This window comes from Xyrauchen texanus, chromosome 34 (genome assembly GCF_025860055.1).
Source record: "Xyrauchen texanus isolate HMW12.3.18 chromosome 34, RBS_HiC_50CHRs, whole genome shotgun sequence".
Taxonomy (NCBI): domain Eukaryota; kingdom Metazoa; phylum Chordata; class Actinopteri; order Cypriniformes; family Catostomidae; genus Xyrauchen; species Xyrauchen texanus.
This window is the reverse complement of record NC_068309.1, coordinates 24,697,225-24,713,277: the sequence shown is the minus strand read 5'-3', so window position 1 is coordinate 24,713,277 and position 16,053 is coordinate 24,697,225. Positions and strand designations below refer to the sequence as shown.

Here is a 16,053-nt window from a genome sequence, read left to right as displayed (position 1 = left end):
ATGGGGAAAGAGTCACATCTGTTACGTGATGCGCAAGCATAGTCATGGGCACGGGACTTACACACAGAGGAATGTTTGCTGGCCGTGTAACAGAGCCGGCAGAGAATGGGCGCGCGACGTATTCGTGGGCGCATTTATTGACTCTACGCCGAGCTGTTCAGTAATCGCTTTATGTGAGCGTGCTCTGGTGGGGACACGAGACATGCAGTGCTTGTGTGTAGAGGTGAACACTGGATTGTGGGCACATTTTCTACACATAGGGCTGGTCGTAAGACAGAGCTGCCAGAGAATGGGCGCCACGACGCATTTGTGGGCGCTTTCATTGACTCTGACGCCGAGCGGTTCGTGAATCGCTTTATGAGAGCGTGCTCTGATAGGGGCACGGGATGTGTTATGCTTGTGTTTAGGGGTGAACACTGGGTTGTGGGCACATTTTCTACACATAAGACATGTTTGCTCTTTACAAGATTTATTTGGGTCGCCGTGAAAACGGCGCTTGAGTGCAGGCAAGCGGGCAGTGCCACCGGCTTGTTGGCTGCTAAATTCACCACTGCAGTAGCCTGAGAGAAGGGGACTGACAGGGGCGTAAGCTTTGACGGTGGTCCGCCGCGGCGGACTGAGCCGCCGCTTGTTCAACACAGTTAGGAAGACTTCGGCTGCTCGGGTTTCAGCGCTACCTTAGATCGAGGCCCGCGGGGCGGCGGTCTCGCGGCGGCTGTCTGAGCGCGATCGAGGGCGGCCACCCTGTCGACGCTGAGAAGTCTGAGTTTGTTGAACTGGGCGCTGTGAAGAGGCTCGTGCAGGAGGCTGATCACGTGAGCGGCCTGCAGAGGAGCTAGTGCGACGCGGCAGGAAGAGGTTCATGGCTTGGGTGGCTTTCTGGACTTCTGAGAAGCGGTCAACAATGCCACTCACCGCGGAGCCGAAGAGACCGGTCGGAGAGAGCGGTGCGTGCGGTGCGTTGAGGAACGTGGAGCGCTCTGCTTCTCCCATGTCGGCTAGTGTTAGCCACAAGTGTCTCTCGGTCACAGTCAGCGAGGCCATGCACTTCCCTAGAGCTTGGGCTGCAGCTTTGGTAGCCGAAGGGCGCAGGTCTGTCGCGCCAGAGATCAGTAACAGCCTCTGGGTGCCTGCCTTTCTCATCCCATTCCCGAAGAAGGTCTGCTTGTAGGATCTGTAAAACGGCCATTGAGTGCAGAGCAGATGCGGCTTGGCCGGCGGCGGAATAGGCGCGGCCAACATAGGCGGAAGTAGCTCTTCAGGTCTTAGACGGGAGCACAGGCTTGGAACGCTATCTTGCGGAAGGCGGACAAAGGTGTGCTGCTACCGAGTCCTCGACCGGGGGGATGGAGGAGTAGCCTCTCTCAGTGGCGCCGTCCACCGACGCGAGAGAGGTGGAGACGTGGGAACGGGACCTGGCTGAAAAGGAGCTGCCCACCGACTTTGCAAGCTCCGTGTGTAATTCCGGCAGGAAGGGAGCGGCCCGCGCCGCAGGTGTAGAGCGCCGATGGCTTTGAAGAAAGCAGCCGTCGAGTCTGTTGGGTGCCTGCTCAGGGGGCGGTGGCCACTCGAGCCCGAGGCAGTCGACGGCCTGTGTGAGGAGGCGTGTTAACTCCCTTCGACCCGGCGCTGGTCCTGCTGGATTCCTGGGCCGAGGAGGAGGCTTGGGAGCCTGACCACTCCTCGCTGTCCGAAGCCATGATGGAACAGCGGCCCTTATCCTCCGCCTCATCATCCGAGATGGCAGCAGTGCGGCCGCTCGGCTGAAGGTGGCTGAGACGGCCGGCTTCTTCTAGCGCTGTCCACGCTTGCTTGATGCCCCTCGAACGGCGACGCGGCTTCCAGGTCAGCGATGCGAAGAGCTTCGCTGAAGAGATGAAAATCAGGGTTCCAGCCTACGAACTATGCTTATATGCACTCAAGTCACGCCCATTTTGGCAGGCTTTGATGCAGTGAGCGCGCGGACGCCTCTCATTGGATGCGAGTTCGCCCAAGCTCGTCTATAGGCTGCAGCAGTTGCCGCAGAGCAACCTATGAGCTCGCTAGCTAGCCCGCTCAAGGTCTGCAGCTGCCGCACTGCGTTGACAATGGATACAAAAATTAAGGATAATATTTTGGCTTCAATATCTCAGAAAAGATGAATCTTTCCCATAGCGTAAGCTAGCTTACGCAATACGAAAGAACCTCTCGTAAGAGAACTAATCGCCCAACTGCTTATAAGGCTGAAGAACCGCCTCCAAAAAATAAACATACACTGTGACATTTGCAACTGTAGATGGCGCTATCCGCTGTGTCATAAAACCACCGAGACTATTACATATTTTGGCGAACTGTCCATGATTGGGCTTTCGTACACACTGCAAAAGCTGAAAGACTCTTAATAATATGTAACACAATTAAAATACATATATTGCAATGTATTTATTGTGTAACTAAATATTGTTCTGCAAAATATTCACAAAATTAGGGTTAGGGGTATAGAGTGTAACTACAGATGCAACACGTGTACATCATACGTAGGCCTACATTGTAGCCTACCATACGGTTGGCTTACTGTTCAGAGAAAGTTAAGCTCAATCAACAGCATTTGTGGCATAATGTTGATTACCACAAAAAATTATTTCGTCTTGTCCAGCCTTTTCTTTTAAAAAAGGAAAAAATGAAGATCTGGGTTAAATTGAGGCACTTCCAATGGAAGTGAGTGAGGCCAATTTTTGGAAGGTTTAAAGGCTGAAATGTGAAGTTTATCGTTTTAAAAAAGCACTTACATAAATGTTCCTATCAAAACTTGTGTATTATTTGAACTGTATAGGTGTTTAAAGAGTAATTTTTATGGCCTTTTTTAGATTTTAGTCATTAGGCTACGTCCTGGCAACAAAGATGTAAAATTGGCTTTTACACAGATAACGCTAGTAAGCGATTTTATCACACTAAAATCATGTTAACACGCATAGTGTTTATATCTTGTGGATATACTTTTGAAATAGTTTGTATTTTAACTTTACAGATTTAACGTTCATTTCCATTGTAAGATTTTTGAACTTTTTAAGAAAATATCAAAATTATTAAAAAACTGATCAAATATTGATTAAATAAGCGACCAAAATAGATGGAAAAGTCATAACATGTGGGAGAGAAAGTTTATAGCTTATATACTAAAATTGCGTTAATTCAGAAGTGATTTTTAAGATTATTTTAAGAACAGCAGTTACAGAAAGAAACTCAAATGTTAAATGTCAACGAACTTGAAACTAGGAACGTTTAACATCGAGATCAGTTTTCTCACCGGAGCACTGTAAGAGGTCGAACCATCCAGGCAAGCAGGATGGAAGTGTAAGCCTTCTCATTTATTTCCAAACTCTTACAGAACTTTTATTAACATAAATGACTATATTTTATAGTTAATCTCACTATTAAAAATAATCAATTTAGATAACTCTTGTTTTCGGAAAATGGTTCTTGTTTAGAACTAAACATTCGTGCAACTCCCGTTAATATGCAGGTTTCATAATGTGACTCAAACTGCATATGGATCTTTTTTTTTTGTTCATATTTGTCTAATGAGTTCCATCTGCTTAGGTAAAATCCTGAGGACGAGCTAATTTAATACAACGAAATACACTATTCACCAATATCAACCAACTGACTGGTGCGCAGTTTACATCTGAGCTGAGCTCCTTAAAATAGAAGGCTTAATATAAACTAAATATATTATATAGACAATTGACAATTTGTTCAAATATTTAATGTAGTAAAGATGTTGATTTTTATTGTTTGAACAACACACACTCACAATGATCAAATACGAGCTACTGTCAATATCCGATTTCTTTAGATGATTCAACTTGGAATAATTAAAACATTTTCAATACTCATCTTGTAGGAGAGATGCCAATGCTGCTATGCTAAGCAATTATGAGGTCAGTATTTTCTGTAACCCGTTTATATTTAATTTTGACTCATTTGTGTGTACTACATGGCAATGGCCAGATAACTCATTTCTGTTATTAGAAATGCATGTTGTACATTGATTGTCAAATATTTGTTGTGTCTGTGTGTTTTTATACATGTCCTTTACTGTACTAGGTCTATCAGCTACTGACAGACTTGAAAGAGAAGAGGAAGGAGATTGTTAAAAATAAGCACAGCACTGGGCAGCAGAATCTCAACAACATTATGTATGAGGTGTGTGTCATGAATGAAACCCCCAAAGAATGCATTCATGACGCGTTTGTGCTCAAAACAACAAGAGTATTGCTTCTTTCTTTCAGAGTTGTAACTTGACACCCGCATATTTTAAAAGCGGCAAGATACATGGCAGCAGTCAAAGAGTCTGTGTAGTTTGTTTATATACAAAATAATTCAAAATAGTCCAGATGTTCCCCTTTGCTGTTCATGAATATTTAGCCTAGCCACACAAGGCCTACTCTCTTTAACTGTGCACCAGTGGGTGGGGCCAAGGGTGAGATGATGCATGTTTTGGGATGTGTAAATACAAATATATATTTTAAAAGATATCTAAATATCAATGAAAATGTTATTATCCATTTCATGACCCCTTTAATGATTTTAATTTGGTTCACTTAATTAAAATAAAAAATTGTGAGATGGATTTTTCAACTACAGTGGTTCAGCTGTAGGAATGCTGGGGTGACTAAAACAATTTAACAGCGTGATGGTATAAAACTGTGCATTTACCACCTATTGTCTATTACCACCTTCTGCTACTTATCCCAGTGATGGAAATAAGTGCAATTAGAATAGCTAAATATGTGGGAGAGCATTGTTTAGAATCGTAATATAACCTTAGTAACTTCGTTTCCACTATTGGGCCAAATAGGGCATGCTATTGCGCCCTAGGCCCAGCTGCGTTTAAACTGTCACTTCCAGGGCTTCATCGTGCATCTTCAGGGCTTTCTCTTTGCAAGTGGCCTTTGGCCCAGTGATTAAACTTGGGCCAAACAAGACCAACCGTGGATTAAGGTGGGTTCAGTGTCAAAGGCAGAGTTTCACTGAACTTGTCAGGATATGTATCCAGCGCACAATGGTGCAGGTTCAGGGGAAAAAAATACAATAAAATGCAGGCACAGAACAAATCCTTTAAAATGCACAATGGACAAAGCGGTGCCCAAAGATATCACTTTCCATGGTTCAGTGAACTTTTATAGACTGTGTGCTGGGACATATTCCTGCTGTTAGTAGAGAGACCACTCGGGACACCATGGCAGTTACAGTCAAATAGTTGTTATCGCTAGTTTATCTTTCTAGCGAGCTTATGTTTACATTCAATATAAACTCGATATTCTAGAGATCTAGATTACATGATACCTCAGCTTGAACTTTCCTTTTGCTTGTGAAATGGACGAGGTGTGTGACGTTGGCATCAGGGCAACATATTTAAGGGCAGGTTTTAGAGCAATGATGCAGGCTATTGGCCAGATGGTGGGAACGCAGGTTGATTTTGATCTTGTGGCTCGAGGTCTGTGGCTATTGGGCTTGGCTGGCCAACTGATAGCCCTGGCTCACACTGGCCCTGATTGTGGAAAATGCAATATGTAGCACACATTTTTAATCTTAACATAGAAAAGAGCCCAGAGCATAGGTCACATTCAATTGTTGATAATAAGTATAGAAACATTATAGTTTATGTTTGAGATTTTCAGATTTACACACATACTGTATATAAGTGGTTTGAGAGTGCAGGGAGACCGACTCGTTTGTGTCATTCAGAGTGTGTCATGGGAGTGGGCGGTCGCTTCCGAGCTTAGTTTGTGGGCTTTGTTGGCCGCAGTTCTCTGATTAATGAAACTGTCTCTGTCTTTAAAGGTTTTTAAGCTTGCATTGAAAATGTATTAGTCTATGGAATACTTTCAGAACCAGACTGTTACAATCTATTGGGCCCAGTTTACCTGTTTGATAGCCCTGGCACATGAAAGTGAAAAGCAGCTACAGTAACCCCTGCTGTACTCTAGTTGTTACCATTTGCAGATCCTGTAATATACAAACACCTCAGCCTATTTGTTGATAGATCACTAGCAGCACTCTCTGTATGTCTTGGAATGCAAGAGGTCTGTTTTCACAAAGAAAGGGAGGTTGTAACAGAGAAATTAATACTTTTGCTAATTTTCAACCATACAACATTCTGTTTCTAAAGTATTTTTTACTTAAATATCCTATATATATATATATATATATATATATATATATATATATATATACACTCACCTAAAGGATTATTAGGAACACCATACTAATACTGTGTTTGACCCCTTTTGCCTTCAGAACTGCCTTAATTCTATGTGGCATTGATTCAACAAGGTGCTGAAAGCATTCTTTAGAAATGTTGGCCCATATTGATAGGATAGCATCTTGCAGTTGATGGAGATTTGTGGGATGCACATCCAGGGCACGAAGCTCCCGTTCCACCACATCCCAAAGATGCTCTATTGGGTTGAGATCTGGTGACTGTGGGGGCCATTTTAGTACAGTGAACTCATTGTCATGTTCAAGAAACCAATTTGAAATGATTCGAGCTTTGTGACATGGTGCACTATCCTGCTGGAAGTAGCCATCAGAGGATGGATACATGGTGGCCATAAAGGGATGGACATGGTCAGAAACAATGCTCAGGTAGGCCGTGGCATTTAAACGATGCCCAATTGGCACTAAGGGGCCTAAAGTGTGCCAAGAAAACATCCCCCACACCATTACACCACCACCACCAGCCTGCACAGTGGTAACAAGGCATGATGGATCCATGTTCTCATTCTGTTTACGCCAAATTCTGACTCTACCATCTGAATGTCTCAACAGAAATCAAGACTCATCAGACCAGGCAACATTTTTCCAGTCTTCAACTGTCCAATTTTGGTGAGCTCTTGCAAATTGTAGCCTCTTTTTCCTATTTGTAGTGGAGATGAGTGGTACCGGTGGGGTCTTCTGCTGTTGTAGCCCATCCGCCTCAAGGTTGTGCGTGTTGTGGCTTCACAAATGCTTTGCTGCATACCTCGGTTGTAACGAGTGGTTATTTCAGGCAAAGTTGCTCTTCTATCAGCTTGAGTCAGTCGGCCCATTCTCCTCTGACCTCTAGCATCAACAAGGCATTTTCGCCCACAGGACTGCCGCATACTGGATGTTTTTCCCTTTTCACACCATTCTTTGTAAACCCTAGAAATGGTTGTGCGTGAAAATCCCAGTAACTGAGCAGATGTTGAAATACTCAGACCGGCCCGTCTGGCACCAACAACCATACCACGCTCAAAATTGCTTAAATCACCTTTCTTTCCCATTCTGACATTCAGTTTGGAGTTCAGGAGATTGTCTTGACCAGGACCACACCCCTAAATGCATTGAAGCAACTGCCATGTGATTGGTTGATTAGATAATTGCATTAATGAGAAATTGAACAGGTGTTCCTAATAATCCTTTAGGTGAGTGTATATATATATATATATATCACAACAATATTTACAAGTTTTTGTAAAATTGCAGTTGCACAATTTTATTTGTAATCTTCAGCTTTTTAACTCATTCATGCTCATTAACATCTTATATCTGCCTCAATAGACCCTGAAGTATCTTTCCAAGACACCATGTGTTCATCAGAACCCAGAGACGGTGAAAGAGTTCCTTTCTGCGATGCTGCCTCACAAGCTCACCAAGCAAGTTCTAAAAAAATATACTTTGTGAATCTTTTGGTATTATTTGTCCTTTTATATCCCTTATTTTGCACCGAAAAGCCTCATTTTATTGTGGAAGACAGACACAAGAAAATTGTTTCCACCTGTCAGAAATGTTTGTGACAAGCACCCGCTTTGTAATACTAAGTTTTTTTAGCCATTGATGAAACTAAACAGATTGCTGTTTGTTTTTTTTTTTTCTGTTCCGCTTTATAGAGCCGAGAAGCTGCAGCTTCTAAACCACAGACCTCAGACGGCCGTTGAGATCCAGCTGGTGAGATTCTACTCTTTTGTGCTCTCAGTCCTTATCTACTTACCCACCATTTGCATAACATTATATCCTTTATCCTTTATCCATGTTTACATTTTTGGAGAATGCTACGAATGTGTGAGCAGTATCACATTCAAATAGTTATGGAAATAAGTCTAGTCTATTAAACAATGATTCAAGGTTCAATTCAAACAAATATATAATAAACAAAGCACAGTGAAATTAAAAAAATATTGAAAATATAAACATACCAAAAATACAAATATATTTGTAATTAGTATATATAATACAAATACTCGTGTATGTGTGTGTGTGTATATGTGTATATATATATATATATATATATATATATAAAAATAAAAAATCATCTATGCAATTATCTGATCAGCCAATTGTGTGGATGCAGTGCATAAAATCAGGCAGTTACGGGTCAGGAGCTTCAGTTAATGTTCACATCAGAATGGGGGAAAATATTTGATCTCGGTGATTTAGACAGGGTTCCCACGCGTCCTGGAAAACCTGGAATTTTGCAATGCAGTTTTCCAGTCAGAACCTAAATGTCCTGGAAAATATTAATATAACGATTTGACTGTGTTGCTAGCAAAGTTTCCATTACAAGCACAGAAACATGGTAACAATCTGACTTGGAATAGGAGTCAAATGCACAAATTTGTATAGTTTTTTTCACTGCTGGCGGCTGCGCATTGTGAAACAACATCAGCGTTTAAGGGTGCTTACACCCTCATGATTGCAGCATCAGCCTGAGTTTGGCAATCGTGGTGCAACTGAGGCAGATTTCTTGATTGGTTACAGCTACGACCAATCGCGTGCTTTGCTTCAACAGCGCATGTAAAGTAAGAAGCGTCATTCGTGAAACTTCTCATTCATAATCAAACTGAACAACCTGGTACTTGACCGACCGACTGAATGAGAGGGGCATGTTGTTTGTTTACTTCAGCATCGGCACGTGAGTCTACCTTGTTCATCATGGAGAGAAAACGGCAGAAAAGCTATTAATGTGTAAAAGTGGCTGATGTTTCTGCACGTTGAAGGGATGTCACATGACTTGTGTCAGTGCTGCTGAATACATTGAAGTCTATAAAGTGACACGTCAGCAAAACCTCGTCTCCAACTTCACACCAAAGTGTTTTGCACACATGTTTTGCCTGACAAAAGATGATGAAGGGACATCATTGAAACTCAATTATTGTTATTATGCTATTATTGTTTTCTTTCCTCATAAAAGTCAGGTTCAACAGTTTAAATACTGTAGGAAAATGATACAGTACATCTGTTTTGTTTTTATAATACTTAAACATTCTTCTGAAGTCAGTAGATTTGACATGCAAATTGTAATAATGTAGAAGGTAAGGACGTTATTGATACTCATTATTATTAGACCATTGTTGTCTTTTTGGATGAAAAGTCATGCTCGGCAGTTCACAAACTTGAGTGGAAATTATAGATCTGCTTTGTTCTTATAATGCTTAAACACTATAAAGTCTCTTGGCAGATTTCAATCCTGAACATTTCAAATGATTCAACGACTCACTCATAGCACATTAGACTTTTCATTTGTTGCCACCTAGTGACATCTCCAGAAGGGGTCAGCATACTAATCAATTACACTATGTAACACAATGTTTCTTCCTGGGTAAGGCAAGGCAAGTTTATTTATATAGCACATTTCATACACAATGGTAATTCAAAGTGCTTTACATAGAAGAGATTAAAATAAGAATAAAATTAAAAAAAAATAGGACTAATTGAAACAGTTTAGAATATAAAATAAAATGCAGTACAAACAGTCGGACACACAGTGCCACAGTGCTCATTCAGTAAATGCACAGCTAAACAGATGTGTTTTGAGTCTGGATTTGAATGTGACTACAGTAGGAGCACATCTGATCTCTTCTGGAAGCTGGTTCCAGCTGCGGCTGGCATAATAGCTAAAAGCAGACTCTCCTTGCTTAGAGTGAACCCTTGGTATTTCTAGCTGATGTGATCCTAATGATCTGAGTTATCTGTTGGGTTTATATTCAGTGAGCATATCTGCAATATATTGAGGTCCTAGCCCATTGAGTGATTTATATACCAGTAATAATACTTTAAAATCAATCCTAAATGTAACTGGGAGCCAGTGTAAAGACCTGAGGACTTGTGTGATATGTTCATATTTTCTGGTTCTGCTCAGAATCCTGGCAGCAGCGTTCTGTATGAGCTGCAACTGTCTTATGGTCTTTTTGGGAAAGCCAGTGAGGAGTCCATTACAATAATCCACCCTGCTGGTGATGAAAGCATGCACAAGTTTCTCTAGGCCACATGCGCTCTGCTTTTCTGCATTGTCTTTTCATATTTTGCACTGCTGTTGAGTTTCTCCAAGGTGCTTTTTGTCTGCCACTCTTCTTCCTGACTTTCACAGGAGCAATATCATCAATTACACTTAACTTTTGAGTTAAAAGAATCAAGGAGAAAATCAACAGAGTCAGCAGATATTCTTGGTGTTAAAGATATAGTCTTCATAAATAGTACACTAGTGTTCTCATTTAAGCATCTCTTCTTGACAGACATAGATCTAGCTTCAATGGCAGGAGAGATCAATATATCAAAGATCAGACAGAAATGATCAGACAGTGCTACATCCTTAATAACAATCGATGAAATGTTTAGACCCTTACTGATAAGTAAATCTAGAGTGTGTCCATGATTGTGTGTAGGTCCATGAACATGCTGAGTCAGATCAAAAGTTTTTAAAACAGTTTTGATTTCTTTTGTCATATTGTTTTCTGCATTATCTATGTGAATGTTAAAGTCTCCAGCAATGGCAAAACAGTCAAACTCTGAGGTAATTGTTGATAACAGTTCTGTAAAGTCCTCAGCAAAGGCTGGAGAGTATTTTGGGGGCCTGTAAATAATGATAAGTAAAATGCGTGGAGCACCTTTTAACACACTACCCAGATATTCGAAAGACGGGTAATTCCCAAATGATATTTGCTTACATTGATAGACATCTTTAAAAAGAGCAGCTAAACCCCCACCTCTCCTACCTTCTCTGCAGACACTCAAAAAAGTAAAGTAAGGAGGGGATGTTTCATTAAGGATTGTTGCACTACAGCTTTCTTCTAGCCAAGTTTAATTTAGAAACATAAAATCCAAGTTGTATGTGCTTATGAAGTCGTTGACTAGAAGTGATTTATTTTTAAGTGAGCGGATGTTTAAAAGTGCTAACTTAACAGTTTTTGTCCCCACAGCAATCTTAGTTTGGTGTGTAATAGGCACCAGATTAGATGGGTTTGCTGAACGGCTTTTGAAGGCCTTAGACTTTCTATCATGTAATCGAACAGCAATAGAGAAAGATACAGGCACACTGGGTTCCCACTTGTTTTGTAAACATTTGAGAAAGTTACTGTTATCATAGCGGGGACCCGACACATATCACTGAGAGCTGGTATCAGTTGTTTTTGTTCACCTCGAGCAGATGGAGGAGGGTGTGAGCCCTGGCATTGTGGCAGAGGTCGAAGAGCTCTTACAGGAGGAGGGGAAGGGCGAGCTGGGCCCGCAGGTGGTTGAGGGACCTGCCGTTTTTTGCTTGAGTGGGATAGTTTGGTTCCAGCGTACACCAGTTCTTCCATTTTCTCTGACAAACACAGATGTGGAGATGCTGGAGAGAGGAATAACGTGTCTGGTGAGAGGGGCTGTTGCTCTGGTGTTATAGGAGGCTGTAATATGCTGTCCTGGTTTCCCTGGGTGTTTTCCAGAAAGTCGTCCTTGGGTGCTGAATCTTGGAGCAGTTCTAATATGTCACAGTCTGTCTGTGGTGAACTTTGTGGGCAGGGCTCAGATGAGATTGTGTCTGTGAGCAGAAATTGTTGTGGCTGAGTGGTGTTATCATTGTCCTTGTGTGATTTGTCAACCGCATATTCATTCAGGTGCTGAAGTGAAGTCCTGTGGTCATTCATACTGTGTCCAGGTGTGTGTGTGCCATTCAGATTGAGTGGATTGGCACACACTGCAGAAGGATGATTGAGGGAGAAGTAGATATTGTCCTTTAGCACTCTTGAACCAAGTTTGTTTGGGTGGTGGCCAACCTGTCGAAACAGTTGCCTCTGACTCCAGAAAAGTGAAGTTGTCAATGAAGTTAACTCCTTTTATATTGCAGGTTTTTTGCAGCCATGTATTAAGCCCAAGCAACCATGAAAACCTGTTTGTTCCTCTTGCTAGAAGTGGTCCACTGATGAATGTTTGAACTTTCAGTCTTTTAAGTGTTTCAAAAAGTTCATTGAAATCCTTCTTAAGGAGTTCTGACTGCTCTTTATGAATATCATTCTTCCCCACATGAATGATGAGTCGATTTGCAGTCTTATGTTTCATCAGAATGTTCTGAAGTTCCCTGTTTACATCCAAAGTTGTTGTTTGTGGAAGGCAGCATGTAGTTGTATCCCTGCTGCTAATGTTTCTGATTATGGAGTCACCCACTATCAGAGTCCTGGGCCCGGCTGCGCTCTGAGCTGAATGCCGCTGTCTGCTCGACCTTGAGCGCCTGTTGGCATCAGTGTTAGCTACTGGCTGATTCAGTCTGTGTTCGATCACATTCATCACGTTTGGGGATTTCTCATTCATTAATACTTCAAATCTGTTCTCAAGATGTATAGGCGGTGGTAGGAAACCAGTGTTTGCAATCCTTGTCAGAGCCATATTTGGGGTAGAGGATGCTACTGCGGCAATATGTGATGCTCGTGACAATCTGATGTCTCGAGTGCCTTTTGGTCTCGCTCCGTGTTTTTGCCATCGATTTGTTAGTCGATCGGCTTGTTTCTCTACACTCAGTATGGCCTGTCGAGGAGCACTAGATTCATGGGACTCACCGGCTGTATGCTGAGGGCGTCTATGACGAAGCTCTGTTGTGTGTTCCGTCTGGTTTGGTGGTCCTGTAAGTAACTTTGTTTCAAGAACTGCAATCCTTTTTAAAAGTCTGTGGCAGTTAGTGCAGCAAGTAGATTCCAGAAGAGGCATTTTCTCTTATCCTTTTGAATGTAGGCAGTTGTGTTTTCCCTTCCCTGGAATGAAAACTTTCAGTGGGAGGCTGGTCTGATAAAAGAATTCTGCTTTTTTTTTTTAGTAGTAGTAGTAGTCCAAGCTTTTGAGCACTGTGCTGATTTGCTTAAGTTAAAATTAGTTGATAAAAGCGATAGAGCAAAGCGCGGAGCAGTAAGCAAGAGTGTCCGAACAGTATCTGAGCAGGAAGAGCAGGTAGTAAGTGTTATTTCCTAATTGCTTATGCCTCAATAGTATAGAAAAGGGCTATTATTCTCCACAAACTTTGCTTTTGTAACCAGGACAGTGATATTTTAAAATGTACTTATTTTCCAATGAGAAAACAGGTGAATTTGTGTCTTTTTGTTCACATAAAGTCAGAAAAAAGAACATGTGAATCCAAATTAACATGTATTTATACTAAAGTAATACAAAAATTACTACAAAAAATTTAGAAGCGAGTAGTTTTTCAAGATTTACGATTATACTGTAAATCACTTTCACGAATCAGGCCCCAAATGTAGTCTCCCATGTTCTCTTTATACTGTCCTTGGTAGTGGCTTTCAAAGTCCAGTATATCCTAATGGAAGTGCTCACCTCCGAGTGTGCTCCCAAGTTCTCCTTGAATTTATCAAGATGCAAGGATAAGCCCAGGAATCCCCGAACCACTGCACCAAAGCTGTTCCAAGCCATTTTCTCCTTACTAGTGAGCTTCTTGGGGAATTCATTGCCCTCCAGGATCTTCTATCTGTGGCCGACGAAGACACCGGCTTTGACCTTTTCCTCAGACAGCTTAGGGAAGAAGACTTGAAGGCTGCCATCTCCTTATCAAGAGCACTGACAAATTGTTTCATAAGGCCCAATTTGATGTGCAGTGGTGGCATGGGCACCTTCCGGGGATCCAACAGTGGCTGTTGGACCCAATAGCCATTTTCTATACTTTTGAGGCTTAAGTAATTAGGAAATAACACTTACTACCCTGGAAAAATAAAATGTTACACAGTGTTATTGAATCTAAACATATTTGTGAAACAGAAGCAAGCCACACCAAAATACCCTTTATTTTTTAAGTCAGATTATTCTGCGGTTACAGCGTTGTATGCAGAAAACATGGAATATAGTCATAAAAATGGCATTAGCAATAAACCGCAGAATGTCATGGAATATGCCATACTGTATTTGGATGAAAATTAATGTTTGAATGTGCATTTTAAAATTATGATATGTCCTAGTGTGATAATTATGCTAAAAAAAAAAAAAATGTCTGATTTAATTAAATAAATAAATAATCTGCAAGTGATGCGTGCTTCAAAATGAATGTATAGATCCGGCGACTCATACATAGAAAACACCTCATCATGAGGTTAATTTAAAAAAATAAATAAATAAATAAATTACTGCTTTACGGGGATTAATAACAGAATTGGGTATTAAATGGACGCGTGTTTTTTCTTAAATATTACACTTGTTGGGTGCATAAAATGTCCTGGAGAACTGCCTTGAAAAGAGTAGGAACCCTGTTAGACTGTGGCATGATTGTTGGTGCCAGATGGGCTGGTTTGAGTATTTCTTTAACTGCTGATCTCCTGATCACAACAGTCTATAGAATTTATTCAGAATGGTGCCAAAAACAAAACATCCAGTGAGCGGCAGTTCTGTGAATGGAAATGCCTTGTTGATGAGAGAGGTTAACAGAGAATGGCTAGACTGATTTGAACTGACAACGTCTACGGTAACTCAGATAGCCACTCTGTACAATTGTAGTGAGAAGAATAGCATCTTAGAATACTATTCTGAGATGTGGGTTGGTGCTGTTTTGGCGGCACAAGGGGGACCTACACAATATTAGGCAGGTGGTTTTAATGTTGTGGCTGATCTGTGTATATTTGGAGGCCTTGTGGCTGAGGAGAGATATTGAATTCTGTATGGGGACCAAGTTAATTTAAATGGGGGGGTTCTTTTTTACAAATTTAGCTTTTGTGGCTCTGCCTCATCTCATACATTTCTTTAGAGCAGGATGTTGGATATAATCCTTTCTTCTGCTTACAGATGGTAGAAGAGAGTGAGGAAAGACTGACAGAGGAACAGATAGATGAACTTATACAAAAAGTCACAGACATCCTCCCTGGTGACCCCCAGAAAGAAGGCGATTCATCTGCTGACCCAGAGATGGAGACAGAGGAAAACCAATAGCATCTTTTCTGGAAACTCATCTTTTGGGGTGTTTTCATTCTCGACCACAGAAGAAATGGACTTCAAATTTGTGGACGGTGCTAATACTAAAAAAAAAAAAAAAAAACTACTGTTGATTTTCATTATATTAATGAGAATGCATGTCAGCCACAGGTACATTTATGAACAAACAAGTTAGATCTAAAAAGGTTTAGTGTCACTGTCACATCTAAACACCTGTATTTATTTTCGTGAATGTATACATTTAAAAACGCAAAAAAAAAAAAAGAACAAATGTGATTAATGATTATTGAAACTGACCAGTTTGAATATTTTTCTCTTTTCAAACGTGTGTGTGTGTGTGTGTGTGGGTGTGTGTGGGTGGGTGTGGGTGTGGGTGTGGGTGTGGGTGTGGTGTGGTGTCAGAAAAGATATGCTCACATCCTCTGACATCCTGTTTAGCTTGTGTTTTTAATTTGGCATATAATTATGTTAACTTATCAGTGGTCATTGTAAGTTTTGATTTGATATTTGAGAGTGATTCAGTGAAACAAAAAACATGTTTGTTTTTGAATATAGTGTGTTATGCCTGTTTGCAATTTTCAAAGCTGACTTTACTGTGAATGAGATATGTGTAACAGCAGGATTGTACTGGGCTTTTGTTACAAGTTTACCATGGCTTGCATCCACAGATACTTTATATGGTATTTTATCATTTGAATCATCTTTTCAAGACACCTCATGTACTTAACATTTCAGTGCATCAGGCATCAACAAAATTGACCATTACTATGAAAATAAACGATCACTCAGTAATTTTTTGTTGCATTATTCAATATAGAAGTCAACTTGTACTTAAGCTGATATTTAGCAGCGTGGATGTGGCCTCATTCTAAA

The 16,053-nt window shown here is 41.1% G+C and overlaps 1 protein-coding gene across 1 annotated transcript; it reads left to right on the top strand.

Moving 5' to 3' along the window:
* Positions 1-3,294: 3,294 nt before the first annotated feature.
* On the top strand, positions 3,295-15,972 carry LOC127628084 (DNA-directed RNA polymerase III subunit RPC9-like). Its single transcript, XM_052104764.1, has 6 exons — positions 3,295-3,333; positions 3,884-3,920; positions 4,087-4,185; positions 7,567-7,661; positions 7,896-7,953; positions 15,034-15,972. The coding sequence occupies exons 1-6, from the start codon at positions 3,326-3,328 to the stop codon at positions 15,175-15,177; spliced, it is 441 nt and encodes a 146-aa protein (XP_051960724.1). The 5' UTR covers positions 3,295-3,325; the 3' UTR covers positions 15,178-15,972.
* Positions 15,973-16,053: the final 81 nt, after the last annotated feature.

Bases quoted from the DNA above. Each gene is read 5' to 3' on its own strand.
- LOC127628084 (XM_052104764.1), top strand. The intron at 4,186-7,566 runs GTGTGTGTCATG...CTGCCTCAATAG, and splicing joins TCAACAACATTATGTATGAG to ACCCTGAAGTATCTTTCCAA. The intron at 7,954-15,033 runs GTGAGATTCTAC...TTCTGCTTACAG, and splicing joins CGGCCGTTGAGATCCAGCTG to ATGGTAGAAGAGAGTGAGGA.